This window comes from Lithobates pipiens, unplaced genomic scaffold (assembly GCF_037356315.1).
Source record: "Lithobates pipiens isolate NorthernLeopardFrog02 unplaced genomic scaffold, aLitPip1_a1.2 Scaffold_19, whole genome shotgun sequence".
Taxonomy (NCBI): domain Eukaryota; kingdom Metazoa; phylum Chordata; class Amphibia; order Anura; family Ranidae; genus Lithobates; species Lithobates pipiens.
Genome location: NW_027507764.1, coordinates 8,714,647 through 8,735,706, shown reverse-complemented (window position 1 = coordinate 8,735,706; position 21,060 = coordinate 8,714,647). Strand labels below are relative to the sequence as shown.

The following is a 21,060-nucleotide window of genomic DNA, read 5'->3' as shown; positions in this document are numbered from 1 at the left end:
GTGATCAGTGAGAAGAATGTTCCTTACATTGGTGATCAGTGAGAAGAATGTTCCTTACATTGGCGATCAGTGAGAAGAATGTCCCTTACATTGGCGATCAGTGAGAAGAATGTCCCTTACATTGGCGATCAGTGAGAAGAATGTCCCTTACATTGGTGATCAGTGAGAAGAATGTCCCTTACATTGGTGATCAGTGAGAAGAATGTCCCTTACATTGGTGATCAGTGAGAAGAATGTTCCTTACATTGGTGGTCAGTGAGAAGAATGTCCCTTACATTGGTGATCAGTAAAAAGAATGTCCCTTACATTGGTGATCAGTGAGAAGAATGTCCCTTACATTGGTGATCAGTGAGAAGAATGTTCCTTACATTGGTGATCAGTGAGAAGAATGTTCCTTACATTGGTGATCAGTGAGAAGAATGTCCCTTACATTGGTGATCAGTGAGAAGAATGTTCCTTACATTGGTGATCAGTGAGAAGAATGTCCCTTACATTGGTGATCAGTGAGAAGAATGTTCCTTACATTGGTGATCAGTGAGAAGAATGTTCCTTACATTGGTGATCAGTGAGAAGAATGCTCCTTACATTGGTGATCAGTGGGAAGAATGTTCCTTACATTGGTGATCAGTGAGAAGAATGTCCCTTACATTGGTGATCAGTGAGAAGAATGCTCCTTACATTGGCGATCAGTGAGAAGAATGTCCCTTACATTGGTGATCAGTGAGAAGAATGTCCCTTACATTGGTGATCAGTGAGAAGAATGTTCCTTACATTGGTGATCAGTGAGAAGAATGTTCCTTACATTGGTGATCAGTGGGAAGAATGTTCCTTACATTGGTGATCAGTGGGAAGAATGTCCCTTACATTGGTGATCAGTGAGAAGAATGTTCCTTACATTGGTGATCAGTGAGAAGAATGTTCCTTACATTGGTGATCAGTGGGAAGAATGATCCTTACATTGGTGATCAGTGAGAAGAATGTTCCTTACATTGGTGGTCAGTGGGAAGAATGTTCCTTACATTGGTGATCAGTGAGAAGAATGTTCCTTACATTGGTGATCAGTGGGAAGAATGTTCCTTACATTGGTGATCAGTGGGAAGAATGTTCCTTACATTGGTGATCAGTGAGAAGAATGTTCCTTACATTGGTGATCAGTGAGAAGAATGTTCCTTACATTGGTGATCAGTGAGAAGAATGTTCCTTACATTGGTGATCAGTGGGAAGAATGTCCCTTACATTGGTGATCAGTGAGAAGAATGTCCCTTACATTGGTGATCAGTGGGAAGAATGTTCCTTACATTGGTGATCAGTGAGAAGAATGTTCCTTACATTGGTGATCAGTGAGAAGAATGTTCCTTACATTGGTGATCAGTGAGAAGAATGATCCTTACATTGGTGATCAGTGGGAAGAATGTCCCTTACATTGGTGATCAGTGGGAAGAATGTTCCTTACATTGGTGATCAGTGAGAAGAATGTTCCTTACATTGGTGATCAGTGAGAAGAATGTTCCTTACATTGGTGATCAGTGAGAAGAATGTTCCTTACATTGGTGATCAGTGAGAAGAATGATCCTTACATTGGTGATCAGTGAGAAGAATGTTCCTTACATTGGTGATCAGTGAGAAGAATGTTCCTTACATTGGTGATCAGTGAGAAGAATGATCCTTACATTGGTGATCAGTGGGAAGAATGTCCCTTACATTGGTGATCAGTGGGAAGAATGTTCCTTACATTGGTGATCAGTGAGAAGAATGTTCCTTACATTGGTGATCAGTGAGAAGAATGTTCCTTACATTGGTGATCAGTGAGAAGAATGTTCCTTACATTGGTGATCAGTGAGACGAATGTTCCTTACATTGGTGATCAGGGGGAAGAATGATCCTTACATTGGTGATCAGTGAGAAGAATGTTCCTTACATTGGTGGTCAGTGGGAAGAATGTTCCTTACATTGGTGATCAGTGAGAAGAATGTTCCTTACATTGGTGATCAGTGAGAAGAATGTTCCTTACATTGGTGATCAGTGAGAAGAATGTTCCTTACATTGGTGATCAGTGAGAAGAATGTTCCTTACATTGGTGATCAGTGGGAAGAATGTCCCTTACATTGGTGATCAGTGAGAAGAATGTCCCTTACATTGGTGATCAGTGGGAAGAATGTTCCTTACATTGGTGATCAGTGAGAAGAATGTTCCTTACATTGGTGATCAGTGAGAAGAATGTTCCTTACATTGGTGATCAGTGAGAAGAATGATCCTTACATTGGTGATCAGTGGGAAGAATGTCCCTTACATTGGTGATCAGTGGGAAGAATGTTCCTTACATTGGTGATCAGTGAGAAGAATGTTCCTTACATTGGTGATCAGTGAGAAGAATGTTCCTTACATTGGTGATCAGTGAGAAGAATGTTCCTTACATTGGTGATCAGTGAGAAGAATGATCCTTACATTGGTGATCAGTGAGAAGAATGTTCCTTACATTGGTGATCAGTGAGAAGAATGTTCCTTACATTGGTGATCAGTGAGAAGAATGATCCTTACATTGGTGATCAGTGGGAAGAATGTCCCTTACATTGGTGATCAGTGGGAAGAATGTTCCTTACATTGGTGATCAGTGAGAAGAATGTTCCTTACATTGGTGATCAGTGAGAAGAATGTTCCTTACATTGGTGATCAGTGAGAAGAATGTTCCTTACATTGGTGATCAGTGGGAAGATTGTTCCTTACATTGGTGATCAGTGAGAAGAATGTTCCTTACATTGGTGATCAGTGGGAAGAATGTTCCTTACATTGGTGATCAGTGGGAAGAATGTTCCTTACATTGGTGATCAGTGAGAAGAATGATCCTTACATTGGTGATCAGTGAGAAGAATGTTCCTTACATTGGTGGTCAGTGGGAAGAATGTTCCTTACATTGGTGATCAGTGAGAAGAATGTTCCTTACATTGGTGATCAGTGAGAAGAATGTTCCTTACATTGGTGATCAGTGAGAAGAATGTTCCTTACATTGGTGATCAGTGAGAAGAATGTTCCTTACATTGGTGATCAGTGGGAAGAATGTCCCTTACATTGGTGATCAGTGAGAAGAATGTCCCTTACATTGGTGATCAGTGGGAAGAATGTTCCTTACATTGGTGATCAGTGAGAAGAATGTTCCTTACATTGGTGATCAGTGAGAAGAATGATCCTTACATTGGTGATCAGTGGGAAGAATGTCCCTTACATTGGTGATCAGTGGGAAGAATGTTCCTTACATTGGTGATCAGTGAGAAGAATGTTCCTTACATTGGTGATCAGTGAGAAGAATGTTCCTTACATTGGTGATCAGTGAGAAGAATGTTCCTTACATTGGTGATCAGTGAGAAGAATGATCCTTACATTGGTGATCAGTGAGAAGAATGTTCCTTACATTGGTGATCAGTGAGAAGAATGTTCCTTACATTGGTGATCAGTGAGAAGAATGATCCTTACATTGGTGATCAGTGAGAAGAATGATCCTTACATTGGTGATCAGTGGGAAGAATGTTCCTTACATTGGTGATCAGTGAGAAGAATGATCCTTACATTGGTGATCAGTGGGAAGAATGTTCCTTACATTGGTGATCAGTGGGAAGAATGTCCCTTACATTGGTGATCAGTGGGAAGAATGTTCCTTACATTGGTGATCAGTGAGAAGAATGTTCCTTACATTGGTGATCAGTGAGAAGAATGTTCCTTACATTGGTGATCAGTGAGAAGAATGTCCCTTACATTGGTGATCAGTGGGAAGAATGTTCCTTACATTGGTGATCAGTGAGAAGAATGTTCCTTACATTGGTGATCAGTGAGAAGAATGTCCCTTACATTGGTGATCAGTGGGAAGAATGTTCCTTACATTGGTGATCAGTGGGAAGAATGATCCTTACATTGGTGATCAGTGAGAAGAATGTTCCTTACATTGGTGATCAGTGGGAAGAATGTTCCTTACATTGGTGATCAGTGAGAAGAATGTCCCTTACATTGGTGATCAGTGGGAAGAATGATCCTTACATTGGTGATCAGTGAGAAGAATGTTCCTTACATTGGTGATCAGTGGGAAGAATATATCTGGCTATTAACATTTAGGCCGCGTACACACGCGCGGACTGTTTGCCCAACCTTGTTCGTCAAACAGTTTCGGCAAACAGTCCGCTCAAAATTTGCATGAGCGGACTTGCCCACACACGAGCGGACTGTTTGACGAACAAGGTTGGGCAAACAGTTCGCTCAACTTTTGAAATTAACGGACTCGCCCACGTAAGGCGGAGGCAAATCCGCCCATTTCGAGCGCGTGTACAGGTAGGCGGGGCCCGCGAAGGAGACGTCGCGGGCTCCGCCGCCTGGAATGGGCTTAAAGGGGAACCCCAACGCCGAAAAAAATCGGCGTGGGGGTTCCCCCAAAGTCCACACCAGACCCTTGTCCGAGCACGCTACCCGGCCGGCCAGGAAAGGGGGGCGAGCGAGCGCGCCCCCCCTCCTGAGCCGTACCAGGCCGCGTGCCCTCAACATGGGGGGGTGCCTTGGGGAAGGGGGGGCCGCGCGGCCCCCCCACCCCAAAGCACCTTGTCCCCATGTTGATGAGGACAAGGGCCTCTTCCCGACAACCCTGGCCGTTGGTTGTCGGGGTCTGCGGGCGGGGGGCTTATCGGAATCCGGGAGCCCCCTTTAAGAAGGGGGCCCCCGGATACCGGCCCCCCACCCTATGTGAATGAGTATGGGGTACAATGTACCCCTACCCATTCACCTGTGAAATAAAGTACAAAAAAAAACACAACACAGGGAAAAAATATTTTATTGCACAGCTCCGGGGGTCTTCCGTCTTCGGGGGTCTTCTCGCCGGACTCCTCCGCTATCTGTGTGTAGCTCTTTTACTAGCGGAGGAGTCCGGCTTTCTTCCTCCCCGCCGCCGGCCTCTTCTCCCGACTTCGGGGGTCTTGTCCCCCTCTTCGGTTCTTCTGCCGGGCCACCGCGCCTTCTTGTAGCTCTTTTACAGGCGGTGGCCCGGTCTTCTGTCGCCGCTGTCGTCGTCGCCGCCGCCGCCGCCTTCCGTTCTTGTTCTTCTTCTTCTTCTTCTCCTGGAGATGTTGACTCGACGATCTCTCCGGCCGGAATGCCAGAGCCGCGCTGTGCGGTCACTTATATAGTGACAATGGGGCGGTGTCACATGGTATATGTCACATGGGTTGGTCACATGGTGACCCCGCCCCCTTACGATGTCATAGTCCCCATGTGACATCAACCCATGTGACCAACCCATGTGACATATACCATGTGACACCGCCCCATTGTCACTATATAAGTGGCAGCGGAGCGTGTCCCTGGCATTCCGGCCGGAGAGATCGTCGAGTCAACATCTCCAGGAGAAGAAGAAGAAGAACAAGAAGAAGAACAAGAACGGAAGGCGGCGGCGACGACGACAGCGGCGACAGAAGACCGGGCCACCGCCTGTAAAAGAGCTACAAGAAGGCGCGGTGGCCCGGCAGAAGAACCGAAGAGGGGGACAAGACCCCCGAAGTCGGGAGAAGAGGCCGGCGGCGGGGAGGAAGAAAGCCGGACTCCTCCGCTAGTAAAAGAGCTACACACAGATAGCGGAGGAGTCCGGCGAGAAGACCCCCGAAGACGGAAGACCCCCGGAGCTGTGCAATAAAATATTTTTTCCCTGTGTTGTGTTTTTTTTGTACTTTATTTCACAGGTGAATGGGTAGGGGTACATTGTACCCCATACTCATTCACATAGGGTGGGGGGCCGGTATCCGGGGGCCCCCTTCTTAAAGGGGGCTCCCGGATTCCGATAAGCCCCCCGCCCGCAGACCCCGACAACCAACGGCCAGGGTTGTCGGGAAGAGGCCCTTGTCCTCATCAACATGGGGACAAGGTGCTTTGGGGTGGGGGGGCCGCGCGGCCCCCCCTTCCCCAAGGCACCCCCCATGTTGAGGGCACGCGGCCTGGTACGGCTCAGGAGGGGGGGCGCGCTCGCTCGCCCCCCTTTCCTGGCCGGCCGGGTAGCGTGCTCGGACAAGGGTCTGGTGTGGACTTTGGGGGAACCCCCACGCCGATTTTTTTCGGCGTTGGGGTTCCCCTTTAAGCCCATTCCAGGCGGCGGAGCCCGCGACGTCTCCTTCGCGGGCCCCGCCTACCTGTACACGCGCTCGAAATGGGCGGACTTTCCGAGCGGGAACAGTCCGCTCATTTCGAAAGTACAGCGGACAAGCCCACACACGGGCGGACTGTTCGCTCAAACACAGTTTCAGCGGACAGTTTTTCGGAATTTCCGAAAGACTTTGTCCGTCCAACTGTCCGCTGAAACTGTCCGCTGAAAGCCCACACACGAGCGGACTGTCCGCCCAAACACTGTTCAGCGGACAAGGTTGGGCGGACAGTCCGCCCGTGTGTACGCGGCCTTACAGATGATAACAGCAGAGATTTTTGATCCAGGAAATATCCGTTTATTGACTGATCGGGAGGGAATGTTTTTGTCCATAATGGAGCTTTATATGTTTTTTTTCCCTTCCTCTGTATCAGCTGTTGGTATACGGTTCTGAATATGGAGGTTTTCTATTTATTTATTTTTCCATTGGTTGAACTAGATAGATTTGTGTCTATGTTACTGTTTTTATGTTTATGTTAACATAAACTTGTTACTATGTTTATGTGACTATGTAACTATGTTTTGTACTATTTTTAATGGGATTAGTAGTTGTCCTCCTTTTTACCATCGTTTTATCTTACTTTTATAATAACAAGAAGCCACCAGCTTCATTCCTATCTCAGTTTTTTTTTCCCCCCACAGATATGCGCTCTTCTAAGCCCTAATTTTGACGTCACAGGTATCCGTGTATCGATAGCAGGAAACAGAAACATCACAAGTATTTGCAGTTGAATATGTTGAGAGCGCCATCACTTTTTGGACAGAAAACCTGCTGACACCATCAAAGCAGTGCGGACGAGGAGGATGTTTTTAGTCTTTTTTTTTTTCTCTAAAAACAGAACTATGGAGATTTTACGTGGCCTGTTGTTTGACCACCCCACTGGAAAAAAAAATCTTACCAGGATCACAACACATTATGGAAAATTTTCATAGAATCCACAACTCCGTATGCATATCTTTGGATATCTATGTAGCTCCTCTGTACAGCTTAGTCCTACATGTAGTCTGCCATCTTAGAGGAACCAAAATGCGGAGGAATTCTTCCATTTACTGGGAGGTTTGCCAGTTGGTGGGGTCACCTCGCCTCCAAGCAGTTGCAGGGCTTCTAATGATTAGCTCTGTGGAGGCCCCACAACTCTGAAATGTTGCTCTTTTTAACTTCCATGGTGGGCTACAGGGTTCCAAGATATGAGTAACTGCACATACCCAGGACATATCTAAGCCCTTGTACACATGGTCAGAGAATCCGTCAGAATGTGTCCTATCGTACCGTGTTGTCGGATAATTCGACTGTGTGTGGTCTGCATCGGACTGATTCCGTCGGAATATCCGTCGGACCCAATTTTCCAACTTGTTGGAAATATTTTCCGACCAACTGGTTCGATCGGACATACTCCGATCATGTGTAGAGCATTTTGATCGGACAAAGTGCCACGCATGCTCAGATCAAATTCCTACATCAAAGCTATTGGCTACTAGCCTGAACGTAGTTCCATCGTAACGAAATTACGTCGTCACGTTCTGAATGATCGGATTTTTCGACAACTTAGTCCGACCGTGTGTATGCAACAGTTTCGGACAAAATCCGACGGATTTGGTTGTCGAAATCTCCGACCGTGTGAACAAGGGCAAAGAGGTCCATTATAAGAACTAGACAATGAGACAAGAACTGGCCATAAATCGACCATTCTAGGAAGTAGAACATGTTTCCCTGTTTTTAATTTTAATTTACTAATTGTTTGAAAAGGAATCAAAAATTTATTAAAAAATGGTAGGGTGCTGGAAGCGCCTTGTGTAAATGTATAATTCTATGGACTGTCACTGTCACATTCATAGCAAATTGTACAGAGGAAACACGGAATATAAAAAAGTATACTTGTATACTTGTATCTCCAGCCCAGGCCCCACTGAAGGTGGTGCCAAAGGACAGGAGGAACACGAGCACCAGGAGACGTTGATTGCAGAACTTGTGTCTGGAGACGTAGCCTCGGTGGATCAGGCATGGCATCGGGTCAGGAACAGAGGAGGTGAAGGGTAGCTCAGTCAAGGTTTAAGGGTTACTCCATCAGGATTGCAGGTTCTGGATGAGTGACTTGCCAAAGCTCCCAGCAGGCTTGAGGCAGAAACACACTGTGACAACAGTAGCTGAAGGACAGCCAGAGCAGGCACTCAGAGGTGACGTACAGCCAAAACGAGAGATGGGAGCGTAGCCAGAAAGATAGCCAGGGTCAGCAAAGAGAGCAGGCAGTGAGGTACCGGAGAATCAGACAGGAATGTGGTCAGGAGAAGCTGAAGTCGGGAACCAATGAGCAGAAGCATGAGCAGAATCCAAGGTTGGGTCAATAACAAGCCAGGTCAGCAACGGATAGCATACAGGACACTAGTAGGGCACAAGGGAACAGCTTAAGATCAGTCAGCAATGAGCATGAGTCTGAGCATCCTTTAAATAGGCCATCTAGTGCGTTGTGGATGTGCCTCCGCATGTGCGTGCATTCGTCCACATCGATACCATCCATTGGGCAACACCATGCACACGCCTATGCACCCGATGTGTCACTGTAGCTACCGGACAGCACCCCTAGACTGTTCTTGAGCTGGAGAAGAGAGGAAGAAAATGCTGTGAGCCTGGCTGTGCTTGCACTACAATTAGGAGGAGGAATATACTACCAGTGGTTCCTAAGGGGGTACAGTACAATTGTTTGATAGCTGGTAATGAATTAAACCCAGTGACTTTTGGGGTGAGATCTCCGCACTGCACAAATGATGTACCTATTATGAGGTGTTCTTACCTTACTTTCTAGATTTTTATTTACTTTATCTGCAGTAAATGAAAAAAAAAATGTGTTGAAATTATATACAAGTAATATTTACTTATATAATTTTACTTATGGTATATGTAATTTCGACACATTTTTTTCAGTTATCGCATTTTTTCAGTGCCCCCCGTGTTCGCCGCATGGGGGATTACCCACTTAGGGTGCCTCAAACTGTGCCACTCGTGACCCTGATTTGGGTTCCCATTGGTAAGCCAAGCCCGACTATAAATACTCCAAAGTACCAGTTTATCTATTTTGATCTTTAGCATAACCCCCCCCCCCCCTCCTTTTCTATTATATGTGACTGTTTAACTGTAATATTGTATCTCTTTATAGATGTATAAGGTCAACTCCTCCTGAAAAAGCAAATCATTTCGCGAAACATGTTGAGGATCACGCTTTGGACCTACGTCTTTTGAGGCTCCACTATATTGTGGGGTTCCCACTGGGGGCGGACTGACAACTCAAGGGGCCCCCGGGGCAATAGGAGATTATAGGGCCCCCAGGCAATCCGAGTTTATGGGGCCACACAGTATACACACACACAGTATACAATCACACAGTATACACAGACATGTACACACAGTATACACAGACATGTTTCTATTGGGTGAGAAGGTACTGGAGAGGTGGGGCAGCTATAATCTCTGGATTTTTAGACCAAAAGGATGTCGGTAAGAGACATTTCAGAAACAGATGTAAAAAAAAAAGACAGATTTTTACATACAGTCCCTGGTTTTACTGAGGCTGGCAACCCTGATGGGGCCCCCTAGTGGCCCGGGGCCCTCGGGCAGTGCCCGAGTGGCCGAATGGTCAGTCCGCCCCTGGTTCCCACTGTTTAGTCTGTACTATTCTGCCATAGTATGCAACCAATTTTTATATATTGCTTTGTATTAATGTGTTCCAATTTTTGTTCTTTATAATAAAAATAATATTTTTATACTCAATTGTCCATTCTCTGGGTACTGAGAGAGTCCATAAATAATTGTTATTTGTCGTGGGGCATTTTTTTTGGAGTAGCTCCTGACATCCCCTATTCCTTCATCACTTTATACTCCAGGGTGATGGTACCCATCCCTAGTTCCTTATACCTTTTTTTTTTAGATTGAGGCATCATTCTACAGCCTTATTGATGAGGATGTTTAATATTCTGCCAGCGCAGTTAATTTGTGTATTCATGACTGGGATGCCATTAAAGTTCATGTGCGTGTAAAGGCAGGTGTCCCAAAACTTTTGACAATATAGTGTATTCGAGGTAGCGCAGCCGATATACCTTTTTGAATATCTGTACCATTGGGTTGAATTATCTGTTATGTAGCTGAATCTTTCCAGATGGTTTCAGCCGCTAGTCTAGAAGAAGGAGCTGCCTGCAGGCTCATGAACGTAATAATTGGTAGGTAAGGTTGCTGTGCGCAGAAAATTATCTTCCCCGGGGGGATCTAAACTTTATGTCCGATGGAACAGATTCTCACAGTTTCTTAGCAGGTATTCCTGTAAATACAACCCCCATTATCTACAGAAGGTTGGCCACGAGTTTCTCAGGTGGGGAAAACCTGCAGTTCCGGTTCTCCGGGACTCTGTTGGGGGTTGGGCCGGTTCTACGCTCTGCCTGTGGAAACGACTTCAGCAAACAGGTTCAGAAAAGAAAACCTTTTCCTTCCACTAGACATGTGCCCTGCCGAAAAAATTTGTTTATTTTCCTTTAGGTTTAATTCGTTTTTTTCCTTTCCATTTTTCGGGCCGTTCATTATGATCGCAATTCGTAAATTTGAAAGTCCAAAAATCTGAAAATCTGAAAATTCGAAAGAATAATTAACTAACTAATAATAATAACAAACGATTAACTTATAGGTATTGAAATTTCCTTTCAAATTTGACTGTTAGTGAATGTAACGAATACGAATTTATCCGAAGTTAGGAATTAACCGAAATAATAAATGCTGTATCTAAACGAATTCAACAGAACGGATTATTATTAACCACTTGCTTACTGGGCACTTAAACACGCTTCCTGACCAGACCAATTTTCAGCTTTTGGTGCTCTCACACTTTGAATGACAATTACTCAGTCATGCAACACTGTACCCAAATGAATTTTGTGTCCTTTTTTTCCCACAAATAGAGCTTTCTTTTGGTGGTATTTGATCACCTCTGGGGTTTTTATTTTTTGCGCTATAAATGAAAAAAGACAGACAATTTTGAAAAAAAACGCATATTTCTTTGTTTCTGTGATAAAATTTTGCAAATTATAATTTTTTTTTCATAAATTTTGGCCACAATTTATACTGCTACATATCTTTGGTAAAAATAACCCAAATTAGTGGATATTATTTGGTCTTTGTGAAAGTTAGAGAGTCTACAAGCTGTGGTGCGAATCGCACAAAATTGATCACACCTGACGTACTGGTGGCCGATCTCATTTCTTGTGACCCGAACAAGTCAGGAAAGTACAAATACCCCCCAAATGAAAGTAGACATTCCAAGGTATTTACTAAGATGCCTGGTGAGGTTTTTGATGTTGTCATCTTTTTCCCACAATTCTTTGCAAAATGAAGATTTTTTTTTTTTCTCACAAAATTTTCAATGTGATAGGTTATTTCTCTCACATGGCATGTGTATACCACAAATGACACCCCAAAATACATTCTGCTACTCCTCCTGAGTATAACGATACCAAATGTGTGAGACTTTTACACAGCCTGGCCACATACAGAGGCCCAATATTGAAATAGCACCATCAGGCGTTCTAGGAGCATAAATTACACATCTTATTTCTCAACCACCTATTACAGTTTTGAAGGCCCTGGAGCACCAGGACAATGGAAATGCCCACAAAGTGACCCCACGTGGCACTGACAACACGTGGCAGTGACGACACGTGGCACTGACAGATGGCACTGGAGGCAGATGGCACTGGAGGCAGATGGGGCTGACAGATGGAGCTGACAGATGGGGCTGGCAGATGTCGCTGACAGATGGGGCTGGCAGATGGCACTGGGGCTGGCACTGGCAGATGGCACTGGCAGATGGTGCTGGCTATTTGCTCTGGCTAATTGCTCTGGCAAATGGGGCTGGCAGATGGCACTGCGGCTGGCAGATGGCGCTGGCAGGTAGCACTGGCGCTGGCAGGTGGCACTGGCGCTGGCAGGTGGCACTGGTGGCACTGGCGCTGACGGCACTGGGGATGACGGCACCGTGGCTGACGGATGGCACTGGCGCTGGCAGGTGGCACTGGCGCTGGCAGGTGGCACTGGTGCTGGCAGGTGGCACTGGCGGCACTGACACTGGCGGCACTGGTGGCACTGGTGCTGGCAGGTGGCACTGGCAGGTGGCACTGGCGGCACTGGTACTGGCGGCACTGGCGGCACTGGGGCTGACGGCACTGGGGCCGATGGATGGCACTGGCAGGTGGCACTGGCGCTGGCAGGTGGCACTGGTGGCACTGGGGCTGACGGCACTGGGGCTGACGGATGGCACTGGCGCTGGCAGGTGGCACTGGTGCTGGCAGGTGGCACTGGCGGCACTGGGGCTGACGGCACTGGGGCTGACGGCACTGGCGGCACTGGGGCTGACGGCACTGGGGCTGATGGATGGCACTGGGCTGACGGAAGGCACTGGCAGGTGGCACTGGTGCTGGCAGGTGGCACTGGCGGCACTGGGGCTGACGGCAGGCACTGGCACTGGCAGGTGGCACTGGCACTGGCAGGTGGCACTGGCGCTGGCAGGTGGCACTGGCGCTGGCAGGTGGCACTGGCGGCACTGGCACTACTGGCAGATGGCACTAGGCTGACAGATGGCACTGGGCTGACAGATGGCACTGGCACTGGGGCTGACAGATGGCACTGGGGCTGACAGATGGCACTGGGGCTGACTTACAGATCGCTCTCCCTCCTCACATGTTGTCTCTGTGTGAGGAGGGAGAGACACGGCAATGGGAGATGATCTCATATGTTTACATATGAGCTCATCTCCCATTGGCAGCTGCGATCGCGCTGAGAACGGCCGCTTTGATTGGCCGTTCACGGCGATCTGTATTTGCCTGTCTCCGGGAGACACGGCGAATACAAAACTTCCGTGATGCGCGCCCCCTGCGGCGCGCATTGCGGAAGTAAACACAAGGCCGTCCAGGGACGGCCAGGCGAAGGAACCCGCCTGCTCTACGGCCGTCATTCGGCTATAGGGCGGGCGGGAGGTGGTTAATATTATTATGGTTATTTATTATTATTATTATTATTAATTTGTTACGTTCCATTCATTTAGATGCGGCATTCGTTATTGCGGATAATTCATAACATCAGATAAATTCATATTCGTTACATTCACCAACAGCCAAATTTGAAAGGAAATTCCAATACCTATAATTAAATAGTTAGAATAACTAACTAACTAATAATAACTAACTATTATATGGTATTGGAATTTCCTTTCAAATTTGGCGAACGAATACGAATGCGAATTTATCCAAAGTTACGAATCATCCAAAACAACGAATGCCATATCTAAACAAATAGAACAAATTAATAATAATAATAATGAAAAAGTTTTTATTATTGTTATTTATTATTATTAATTTGTTACGATCCATTCATTTAGATGCGGCATTCGTTATTGTGGATAGTTCGTAACTTTAGATAAATTTGTATTCCTTACGTTCACCGACAGCCAAATTTAAAAGGAAATTCCAATACCTATAATTTAATACATAATAACTAACTAATAATAATTTAACTATTACTATTTCAGATTTTCAAATTTTCGGGTTTTCGAAGTTTGAATTTCTGTGAAATGCAACAGCTGTTAGTAGCTAAACTCAGTGTAGTGCTAACCTCCTGTGATCTCCTGTAAAGCATTCAACCTGGCAGAGGAAGGGGCCAGCACTGGGAGAGGAATGGGCCAGCACTGGGAGAAGAAGGTGCGGGAGAGGAAGGGGCCAAAGGAAGGAGCCAGCACTGGGAGAGGAAGGGGCCAGCACTGGGAGAGGAAGGGGCCAGAACTGGGAGAAGAAGGGGCCAGCAATGAAAGCCGAAGGGGCCAGCACTGGGAGAGGAAGGGACCGGTACTGGGAGAGGAAGGGGCCAGCACTGGGAGAGGAAGGGGCCAGCACTGGGAGAGGAAGGGGCCAGCACTGGGATAGGGAGGGGAAGCACTGGGAGAAGAAGGGGCGGGAGAGGAAGGGGCCAGCACTGGGAGGGAAAGGGCCAGCACTGGGAGAGGAAGGGGCCAAAGGACAGGGCCAGCACTGGGAGAGGAAGGGCCAAAGGAAGGGCCAGCACTGGGAGAGGAAGGGGCCAAAGGAAGGGGCCAGCACTGGGAGAGGAAGGAGCCAAAGGAAGGGGCCAGCACTGGGAGAGGATGGGGCCAGCACTGGGAGAAGAAGGGGTGGGAGAGAAAGGGGCCAGCACTGGGAGAGGAAGAGGCCAGCACTGGGAGAAGAAGGGGTGGGAGAGGAAGGGGCCAGCACTGGGAGAAGAAGGGCCAGCACTGGGAGAGGAAGGGGCCAGCACTGGGAGAGGAAGGGGCCAGCACTGGGAGAAGAAGGTGCGGGAGAGGAAGGGGCCAGCACTGGCAGAGGAAGGGGCCAGCACTGGCAGAGGAAGGGGCCAGCACTGGGAGAGGAAGGGGCCAGCACTGGGAGAGGAAGGGGCAGCACTGGGAGAAGAAGGGGCGGGAGAGGAATGGACCAGCACTGGGAGAAGAAGGGGCCAGAACTGTGAGAAGAAGGGGCGGGAGAGGAAGGGACCAGCACTGGGAGAGGAAGGGGCCAGCACTGGGAGAAGAAGAGGCGGGAGAGGAAGGGACCAGCACTGGGAGAGGAAGGGGCCAGCACTGGGAGAAGAAGAGGCCAGAACTGGGAGAAGAAGGGGCGGGAGAGGAAGGGGCCAGCACTGGAAGAAGAAGAGGCCAGAAATGGGAGAAGAAGGGGCACGAGAGGAAGGGACCAGCACTGGGAGAGGAAGGGGCCAGCACTGGGAGAGGAAGGGGCCAGCACTGGGAGAGGAAGGGGCCAGCACTGGGAGATTGGGAGAGGAAGGGGCAGCACTGGGAGAGTAAGAGGCCAGCACTGGGAGAAGAAGAGGCCAGAACTGGGAGAAGAAGGTGCGGGAGAGGAAGGGGCCAGCACTGGGAGAGGAAGGGGCCAGCACTGGGAGAGGAAGGGGCCAGCACTGGGAGAGGAAGGGGCAGCACTGGGAGAGGAAAGGGCCAGCACTGGGAGAAGAAGGGGCGGGAGAGGAATGGACCAGCACTGGGAGAAGAAGGGGCCAGAACTGGGAGAAGAAGGGGCGGGAGAGGAAGGGGCCAGCACTGGGAGAGGAAGGGGCCAGCACTGGGAGAGGAAGGGGCCAGCACTGGGAGAGGAAGGGGCCAGCACTGGGAGAGGAAGGGGCCAGCACTGGGAGAAGAAGAGGCCAGAACTGGGAGAAGAAGGGGCGGGAGAGGAAGGGGCCAGCACTGGAAGAAGAAGAGGCCAGAAATGGGAGAAGAAGGTGCGCGAGAGGAAGGGACCAGCACTGGGAGAGGAAGGGGCCAGCACTGGGAGACTGGGAGAGGAAGGGGCAGCACTGGGAGAAGAAGGGGCCAGAACTGGGAGAAGAAGGGGCGGGAGAGGAAGGGGCCAGCACTGGGAGAAGAAGGGGCCAGCCCTTTAAGCAGAAGGGGCAGAAGAGGAAGGGGCCAGCACTGGGAGAGGAAGGGGCCAGCACTGGGAGAGAAAGGGGCCAGCACTGGGAGAAGAAGGGGCGGGAGAGGAAGGGGCCAGCACTGGGAGAGGAAGGGGCCAGCACTGGGAGAGGAAGGGGCCAGCACTGGGAGAAGAAGGGGCGGAAGAGGAAGGGGCCACCACTGGGAGAAGAAGGGGCCATAACTGGGAGAAGAAGGGGCCAGCACTGGGAGAGGAAGGGGCCAAAGGAAGGGGCCAGCACTGGGAGAAGAAGGGGGCCAGCACTGGGAGAGGAAGGGGGCTAAGGAAGGGGCCAGCACTGGGAGAGGAAGGGGCCAGAACTGGGAGAAGAAGGGGTCAGGACTGGAAGGGGCCAGCACTGGGAGAAGAAGGGGCCAGCGCTGGAAGAGGAAGGGGACCAGCACTGGGAGAAGAAGGGGGCCAGCACTGGGAGAAGAAGGGGCGGGAGAGGAAGGGGCCAGCACTGGGAGGGAAAGGGCCAGCACTGGGAGAGGAAGGGGCCAAAGGACAGGGCCAGCACTGGGAGAGGAAGGGCCAAAGGAAGGGCCAGCACTGGGAGAGGAAGGGGCCAAAGGAAGGGGCCAGCACTGGGAGAGGAAGGAGCCAAAGGAAGGGGCCAGCACTGGGAGAGGATGGGGCCAGCACTGGGAGAAGAAGGGGTGGGAGAGAAAGGGGCCAGCACTGGGAGAGGAAGAGGCCAGCACTGGGAGAAGAAGGGGTGGGAGAGGAAGGGGCCAGCACTGGGAGAAGAAGGGCCAGCACTGGGAGAGGAAGGGGCCAGCACTGGGAGAGGAAGGGGCCAGCACTGGGAGAAGAAGGGGCCAGAACTGGGTGAAGAAGGTGCGGGAGAGGAAGGGGCCAGCACTGGGAGAGGAAGGGGCCAGCACTGGCAGAGGAAGGGGCCAGCACTGGGAGAGGAAGGGGCCAGCACTGGGAGAGGAAGGGGCAGCACTGGGAGAAGAAGGGGCGGGAGAGGAATGGACCAGCACTGGGAGAAGAAGGGGCCAGAACTGTGAGAAGAAGGGGCGGGAGAGGAAGGGACCAGCACTGGGAGAGGAAGGGGCCAGCACTGGGAGAAGAAGAGGCCAGAACTGGGAGAAGAAGGGGCGGGAGAGGAAGGGGCCAGCACTGGAAGAAGAAGAGGCCAGAAATGGGAGAAGAAGGGGCACGAGAGGAAGGGACCAGCACTGGGAGAGGAAGGGGCCAGCACTGGGAGAGGAAGGGGCCAGCACTGGGAGATTGGGAGAGGAAGGGGCAGCACTGGGAGAGTAAGAGGCCAGCACTGGGAGAAGAAGAGGCCAGAACTGGGAGAAGAAGGTGCGGGAGAGGAAGGGGCCAGCACTGGGAGAGGAAGGGGCCAGCACTGGGAGAGGAAGGGGCCAGCACTGGGAGAGGAAGGGGCAGCACTGGGAGAGGAAGGGGCCAGCACTGGGAGAGGAAGGGGGCCAGCACTGGGAGAGGAAGGGGGGCAGCACTGGGAGAGGAAGGGGCCAGCACTGGGAGAGGAAGGGCCCAAAGGAAGGGGCCAGCACTGGGAGAGGAAGGGGCCATAACTGGGAGAAGAAGGGGCGGGAGAGGAAGGGGCCAGCACTGGGAGAAGAAGGGGCCAGCACTGGGAGAAGAAGGGGCCAGCACTGGGAGAAGAAGGGGCGGGAGAGGAAGGGACCAGCACTGGGAGAGGAAGGGGCCAGCACTGGGAGAGGAAGGGGCCAGCACTGGGAGAGGAAGGGGCCAGCACTGGGAGAAGAAGAGGCCAGAACTGGGAGAAGAAGGGGCGGGAGAGGAAGGGGCCAGCACTGGAAGAAGAAGAGGCCAGAAATGGGAGAAGAAGGTGCGCGAGAGGAAGGGACCAGCACTGGGAGAGGAAGGGGCCAGCACTGGGAGACTGGGAGAGGAAGGGGCAGCACTGGGAGAAGAAGGGGCCAGAACTGGGAGAAGAAGGGGCGGGAGAGGAAGGGGCCAGCACTGGGAGAGGAAAAGGCCAGCACTGGGAGAAGAAGGGGCCAGCCCTTTAAGCAGAAGGGGCAGAAGAGGAAGGGGCCAGCACTGGGAGAGGAAGGGGCCAGCACTGGGAGAGAAAGGGGCCAGCACTGGGAGAAGAAGGGGCGGGAGAGGAAGGGGCCAGCACTGGGAGAGGAAGGGGCCAGCACTGGGAGAAAAAGGGGCGGAAGAGGAAGGGGCCACCACTGGGAGAAGAAGGGGCCATAACTGGGAGAAGAAGGGGCCAGCACTGGGAGAGGAAGGGGCCAAAGGAAGGGGCCAGCACTGGGAGAAGAAGGGGGCCAGCACTGGGAGAGGAAGGGGGCTAAGGAAGGGGCCAGCACTGGGAGAGGAAGGGGCCAGAACTGGGAGAAGAAGGGGTCAGGACTGGAAGGGGCCAGCACTGGGAGAAGAAGGGGCCAGCGCTGGAAGAGGAAGGGGACCAGCACTGGGAGAAGAAGGGGGCCAGCACTGGGAGAGGAAGGGGCCAGCACTGGGAGAGGAAGGGGCCAGCACTGGGAGAGGAAGGGGCCAGAACTGGGAGAAGAAGGTGCGGGAGAGGAAGGGGCCAGCACTGGGAGAGGAAGGGGCCAGAACTGGGAGAAGAAGGTGCGGGAGAGGAAGGGGCCAGCACTGGGAGAGGAAGGGGCCAGCACTGGGAGAGGAAGGGGGCCAGCACTGGGAGAGGAAGGGGGGCAGCACTGGGAGAGGAAGGGGCCAGCACTGGGAGAGGAAGGGCCCAAAGGAAGGGGCCAGCACTGGGAGAGGAAGGGGCCATAACTGGGAGAAGAAGGGGCGGGAGAGGAAGGGGCCAGCACTGGGAGAAGAAGGGGCCAGCACTGGGAGAAGAAGGGGCCAGCACTGGGAGAGGAAGGGGCCAGCACTGGGAGAGGAAGGGGCCAGCACTGGGAGAGGAAAGGACCAGCACTGGGAGAGGAAGGGGCCAGGACTGGGAGAGGAGGGGCCAACACTGGCAGAAGGAGGGGCCAGCACTGGGAGAAGAAGGGCCCAGCAGTGGGAGAAGAAGGGGTCAGCACTGGAAGAGGAAGGGGCCAAAGAAAGGGGCCAGCACTGGGAGAGGAAGGGGCCAGAACTGGGAGAAGAAGGGGCCAGCAATGAAAGCCGAAGGGGCCAGCACTGGGAGAGGAAGGGACCGGTACTGGGAGAGGAAGGGGCCAGCACTGGGAGAGGAAGGGGTCAGAACTGGGAGAAGAAGGGGTGGGAGAGGAAGGGGCCAGCACTGGGAGAGGAAGGGGCCAGCACTGGGAGAGGATGGGGCCAGAACTGGGAGAAGAAGGGGCGGGAGAGGAAGGGGCCAGCACTGGGAGAAGAAGGGGCCAGCACTGGGAGAAGGATTTTGTTTCCCTGCAAAGCACATTCCTTAGTGAAAGCAGCACACATAAACACTGGCTAGGCACACATTTAACATTTTGATCACTGCTGATGTTAACCCCTTCCCAGCCAGTGTCATTAGTACAGTGACAGTGCATATTTTTTAGCACTGATCTCTGTGTTAATGTCACTGGTCCCCAAAAGTGTCATAATATCCATTGCAATATCGCAGTCCCGCTTTAAGTCGCTGGTTGCCGCCATTACTATTATAAAAATATCTAAATAGATAAAAATTCCAGTACATATCCCATAGTTTGTAGACACGATAACTTTTGTGTAAACCAATCAATATACACTTATTGGGATTTTAATTACTAAAAATATGTAGTAACACTCTGCTCTGTTCTCTGTCTGATCTCCCGCACTCTGCTCTGTTCTCTGTCTCATCTCCCGCACTCTGCTCTGTTCTCTGTCTCATCTCCCGCACTCTGCTCTGTTCTCTGTCTCATCTCCCGCACTCTGCTCTGTTCTCTGTCTCATCTCCCGCACTCTGCTCTGTTCTCTGTCTCATCTCCCGCACTCTGCTCTGTTCTCTGTCTCATCTCCCGCACTCTGCTCTGTTCTCTGTCTCATCTCCCGCACTCTGCTCTGTTCTCTGTCTGATCTCCCGCACTCTGCTCTGTTCTCTGTCTCATCTCCCGCACTCTGCTCTGTTCTCTGTCTGATCTCCCGCACTCTGCTCTGTTCTCTGTCTCATCTCCCGCACTCTGCTCTGTTCTCTGTCTCATCTCCCGCACTCTTCTCTGTTCTCAGCATGATATGTCATTCATCTGCTGCAATAAGTTTCCTTGGCCAACCACTGCATCTACACTCCTCAACGTTGCCCGATCACTGAGTCTATGCTCAGTGTTACCCCGAGCACTGCGTCTATGCTCAGTGTTACCCCGAGCACTGCGTCTATGCTCAGTGTTACCCCGAGCACTGCGTCTACGCTCAACGTTACCTGAGCACTGTGTTTACACTCCTCAATGTTACCCATCCACTGTGTCTACGCTAAATGTTACCCATCCACTGCATCTATGCTTCTCAATGTTAAACGACCACTGCGTCTACGCTCAGCCTTACCCGACCACTGCATCTTCACTCCTCAACGTTACCCGACCACTGCATCTACACTCAGTGTTACCTGACCACTGTGTCCACGCTCCTCGACATTGCCTTTTTCTTTGTACTTCATCCATAGAGCTTGAACAGCACATCTTGGACCCCCAGTCTGCTCTGAAATCTTTGCTTAGGAGAGATAACTGCCTTGCGTGTTGTTGCTGTGCTGAGTCTTACCATGGTGTATGACCTGTGACATGAAACTGTCTTCCACAACCTCTCCTCAGTAGCAGAGTTTGTCTGTTCCTCACCCAGTGTTAAGCCTCCTACACAGTTGGTTCTGTTTCAGTTAATGACTGTGTTTCAACCCGCATATGAAAATGATGATCATTAGCTCCCTCTTCGTATAATTTGGTTAATCACACACCTGGCTCTAATATTACAAAATCCCTGACTTTGTGCAAGTGTAAGAATTGATGCCAAAAGGTGGTTACATCAAAAAATATTGATTTGATTCAGATTTTTTTTTTCTGTTGGCTCACTTTGCATTTTGTAAATTGATAAAAACAATTACAATATAGATTTTTGAAAACATTTGTACTTTACAGCATGTATTCACACATGCCTAATTCTTTTGAACAGTACTATATATATATATATACATACGCTATATTACCAAAAGTATTGGGACACCTTTACACGCACATGAACTTTATTGACATTCCAGTCTTAGTCCGTAGGGTTCAACATTGAGTTGGCTCCGCCCTTTGCAGCTATAACAGCTTCACCTCTTCTGGGAAGGCTGTCCACAAGGGTTTAGGAGATGTGTCTATGGGAATGTTTGACCATTCTTCCAGAAGAGCATTTGTGAGGTCAGGCACTGATGTTGGATGAGAAGGCCTGGCTCGCAATGTCCGCTCTGATTCATCCCAAAGGTGTTCTATCGGGTTGAGGTCAGGACTCTGCGCAGGCCAGTCAAGTTCCTCCAC

General features: G+C 50.4%; 1 protein-coding gene across 1 annotated transcript in view; it reads left to right on the top strand.

Moving 5' to 3' along the window:
* LOC143997900 (uncharacterized) overlaps positions 1-9,921 on the top strand; it is a 122,840-nt gene extending 112,919 nt beyond the window's left edge. The window contains exon 11 of the mRNA XM_077493722.1: positions 6,806-9,921. Coding sequence (XP_077349848.1) covers positions 6,806-6,895 — 90 coding nt within the window. The 3' untranslated portion in view covers positions 6,896-9,921. The remainder of the gene's footprint in view (positions 1-6,805) is intronic.
* Positions 9,922-21,060: the final 11,139 nt, after the last annotated feature.